Source organism: Elephas maximus, chromosome 3 (genome assembly GCF_024166365.1).
Source record: "Elephas maximus indicus isolate mEleMax1 chromosome 3, mEleMax1 primary haplotype, whole genome shotgun sequence".
NCBI lineage: Eukaryota > Metazoa > Chordata > Mammalia > Proboscidea > Elephantidae > Elephas > Elephas maximus.
In genome coordinates, this window is record NC_064821.1 from 33,899,055 (window position 1) to 33,903,479 (window position 4,425).

At 34.3% G+C, this 4,425-nt stretch overlaps 1 protein-coding gene across 1 annotated transcript; it reads right to left on the reverse strand.

Annotated features, from left to right (window-relative positions):
* Positions 1-2,724: 2,724 nt before the first annotated feature.
* On the reverse strand, positions 2,725-3,663 carry LOC126071223 (olfactory receptor 7A10-like). The gene has a single exon (XM_049875469.1). It carries the CDS (start codon positions 3,661-3,663, stop codon positions 2,725-2,727), a length of 939 nt encoding a protein of 312 aa, XP_049731426.1.
* Positions 3,664-4,425: the final 762 nt, after the last annotated feature.

The window sequence follows — 4,425 nt, forward strand, 5'->3', positions numbered from 1 at the left end:
TCTTTTCAAATTTTCTAACTCAGTTTATGTTAGTTTAGTTATGTGGTGTGTTTCTAGAAATTTCTTCATTTCCTCTAAGTTTTCAAATTTTTTGGAGTACAATTTTTCATAGCGTCCTGTTATGATTCTTTCAGTATGTTTTGTTGTAATGTCACCCATCTCATTTCTTAATTGTGTTATTTACATCTTCTCCTGTTTTATTTTGTCAATTTGGCCAGTGGTTTGTCAATTTTATTAATTCTTTCAAAAAAAATCTTTTAGACTTGTTGATTCTTTGAACTGTTTTACTGTTCTCTGTTTCATTTATTTCTGCTCTAATTTTTATTATTTTCTTTCTTTTGGCAACTGTGGGGTTCTTTTGCTGCTCTCCTTCTAATTGATCAATTAATGGGGTTAATGTCTTGATTCTTGTCCTCTCTTCTTTTTTGATGTATACATTTATTGCTATAAATTGACCTCTGAGCACAGTTTTTGCTGCGTTTCATTGGTTTTGTTATGACTTGTGTTCAATCTCATTTGATTCTAGGAATTTTTTTAAATTTCATTTTTGATTTCTTCTATTACCCAATGGTTTTTAAGGACAGTGCTATTTAGATTCCATTTATTAGAGTTTTTTTTCTTTCTCTTCGTGTATTGGTTTCTACTCTCGTAGTGTTGTTCTCAGAGAAGATGCCTGTCAGAATTTGGTTTGACATTGTATTGAATATGCTAGGTTATTTTGGTGGAGAACTGACATCCTAACAATATTACATCTTCCAAGTCAAGGACCTGGTATATATTTCTTTTTTAGTCTTCATAAATTTCTCTCATAAATATTTTATAGTTTTTAGTGTAAAGAGTTTGCATGCATTTAAAATATTTATTCCTCTATATTTTGATGTTATGGGAAATGCTGTTTTTAATTTAAATTTCCCAGTTTGTTACCAGTGTATACAAACATATTTTTTGTATATTAACCTTGTATCCTGCAACCTTCCTAAATTTATGTATTAAGTCTGAAAGTTATTTTTTATACAGTGCTTTAGACTTTCTATGTATGCAGTGATTTTGTTTGCAAATAGTTTTATTTCTTTCTTTGAACTCTTTATACCTTCATTTTATTGTACCTCCAATACAATGTTGAAAAGAAGCCGTGAGAGCAGACATTTATTTCTTCACTTGCTTTCTGCTCTTAGGGGGAAAATATTCAGTCTTCCACCGTTAAATATAATGTAGATGCTATTGACAAGGCTGAGAAATTTCCTTTCTATTCCTAGTTGGCTGAGAGTTGAATTTTGGATGTTGAACTTTGTCAAATGCTTGTTCTGCATGTATTGAGGTGATCATATGATTTTCTTTTTTTGGATGATTGGTATGAGTGGTTACCCTGATTCTGAAGTGATGAGTTAACTTTACATTTATATATTTCTGCTTTCAATTGTCAAAATTCTGTTGAGGTTCATTGCATCTATGTTCATTAGGATATTGGTCAGCAATTTCTTTTCATGGTATCCTTTTGTGTGTGTGTGTGTGTGTGTGTTTGTCAAGGTTTTGCTGGTGTTATAAAATGAGAAAAAAAGAGTTTTTCTTCCTCTAGTTTCTAACAAAATTTGCATAAGATTAGCATTATTTTTGTATTACATGTTTGATAGACTTCATTAGTAGGACTATCTGGTCCTGGTGTTTTCTTCATAGAAGAGTCTGGGTTTAGAAATGCAATTTAAAAAATAAGTTCAGAGCTATTCAGAGTTCTTATTTCTTCTTGAGTTAGTTTTACTAGGTTTTGTTATTAAAGAAATATGCCTATTTCATATAACATGTCAAATTTCTTGGCGTAATAATGTTTATAGTAATTTCTTACTGTTATTTTAATGGTTGAACATTTGTAATGATCTAATTGATACTACTAATTTGTGATTTTCCAATTTTGTACTTGTTCCTTCTTTCTAGGCATTTGTTCAAGGAATCTAATCAAGGGTTATTATTTTTTTTCTTCTATTGTTGATTTATTTGCTTATATTTACTATTTCCTTCTTTTTACCTACTTTGGGTTCATGTTATAATTTGTTTCTAGCTTCTGAAGGTAGAAACTTAGATCATTGGTTTAGATCTTTCTTTTTTTCTAATATTAATATTTAAAGCTATAAATTTTCCTCAAAACACTTCTTTAACAGCCTCCTACAAAATTTCACATTGTTTTTATTATCTTTTGATTTTAAATAATGTAAGCAATTCGTTGTCATACTAGGTACCAATTAGTAAGAGAAAAACTCTCAGAAAGGGAACTAAAAAATCTTAGGCCACTTATAAAATAATTACACACATTAGAGTCTACATTATGAAAATGACTTGAATAAGAACACAGAAATGAAAAGCTGACTCAAGTCTAACAAATGAAACCTAGGCATTCTAATAAATAGTAAGTCAAGAACCAAAATTTAAGCTCCAAGTGTTTATTATCTCCAAGAATTTTATACCTAATTATAATTTTGCCATGACAGAGATAATGAATTTGAAAACATCATATTTTTGGAAATCATCATTAACACTTGAAGCAAGTGGGCACTCTCAAAATAGTTCTGTTCCAAAGTAGGAAATTACTCTGAGGAAAGTAAAAACATAAAATGTCATAAATGTCTGGAATGTCAGAGACATGCGCACACACAAAAAAGCAGAATTTCTGAATGCCAATCTAGTTCCTCAATACTCGTGGATTCTTGTCCAGCCCCAAGAGAAACACTTTTGTCAGTCATTTAAAGTGACAATCCCAACAAGACCTTTCAGTGCACCTCTTATGTCCTTGTTTCTCAGGCCGTAGATAAAGGGATTCAGCATGGGTGTTACTGTAGTGTATATCACTGAAGCTACTGCACTTTCCCTGGAATTTTGGGTAGTGGAGGAACTGAAGTAGACCCCAAGACCTGTACTATAAAACAAAGAAACAACTGAAAGGTGAGACCCACAAGTAGAAAATGCCTTATACTTTTCCCTTGCTGATGTAATTCTCCGAATGGAAGAGACAATCCGAGAATAAGAAAATATGATGCCAGTCAGGGGAATAATGCCCATTACCACAGTTGCAAAATACATCTCTATGATATTGAGGAGGTTGTCAGAACAGGCAAGTTGGATAACCTGATTGATTTCGCAGAAGAAGTGGGGAATCTCCAAGTTAGTACAGAAGGACAGTCGCAACACCAGCAAACCACGTAGCAGAGAATCCAGAACACTCAATATCCAGGACAACAGCAGCAACAAGACACAGAGTCTGGGATTCATGATGACTGTGTAGTGCAGTGGGTGACAGATGGCCACAAACTGGTCATAAGCCATTATAGAAAGGAAAAAAATATCCAACTCTGCAAAAAGGATGAAAAAATACATTTGGGTAAGGCAACCTTGATAGGTGATGGTTTTGTTATGGGTCTGCATATTCAGTAGCATCTTTGGGATGGTGGTGGAGGTGAAGCATATATCTACAAAGGAAAAGTTGGCAAGGAAGAAGTACATGGGAGTGTGGAGATGTGAGCTAGTGATAGTGGCCAAGATGATGAGAAGGTTCCCAATAAATGTGACCAAGTACATGGCCAGGAACAGCCCAAGAAAAAGGGGTTGGAGTTCTTCCACTTCTGAGAGTCCAAGGAGAATAAATTCTAAAACCTCTGTGTGGTTTCCTAGTTCCATGTGGCTGGTGTGACTGTCAAGAAAATGAAAAGAAGAGCAACGTTTTACAAAAAAAGTAGACATCATCCACCAGCAGCGCTACTACAGATTATAAATTTTATATAAATAAATGTAAATACAAGTATTGTATTTGACACATAAAATAAATAAAAGCCTGTATTTTCTCAATGATCAGGTTCAGCTGAATATTCAGAGGATTAAACATACAGCCATTCTTTCTGACTCTGTCCACCCTTCCAAGTTAGCAAACTAATACCTAATCATAACTGCCACACCACGCCAGCACTCTTTCTCCATACATTACTCTGAAATAGAATCATCTACTTTCTTGCTTCTCAGAGTGTTATCCATGACTAACAGCATCGGCTTCACCTGGAAGCTTGTTAGAAATGCAGATTCAGTGAACTGCCCCATTGAATCAGAATCTGCGTTTTTACAAGTGTCCAGGTATATTAGTTTCCTAAAAAAAAAAAAAAAAAAAACGAAACCCAGTGCTGTCGAGTCGATCCCGACTCATAGCGACCCTATAGGACAGAGTAGAACTGCTCCGTAGAGTTTCCAAGGAGCGCCTGGCAGATTCAAACTGCTGACCCTTTGGTTAGCAGCCACCAGGGTTTCCATTAGTTTCCTAGGGATGCCAAATTACCTAGATAATTTTTCCTAGGTAACATATTACCACAAACTTGGTAGCTTCAAACAACAGAGATTTATTCTCTCACAGTTCAGGAGGCCCGACGTTCAAAATCAAGCTATCATCAGTAG

Coding starts and splice junctions, on each gene's coding strand:
- LOC126071223 (XM_049875469.1), bottom strand. CDS start 3,663: ATGGAACTAGGAAACCACACAGAGGTTTTAGAATTTATTCTCCTTGGA.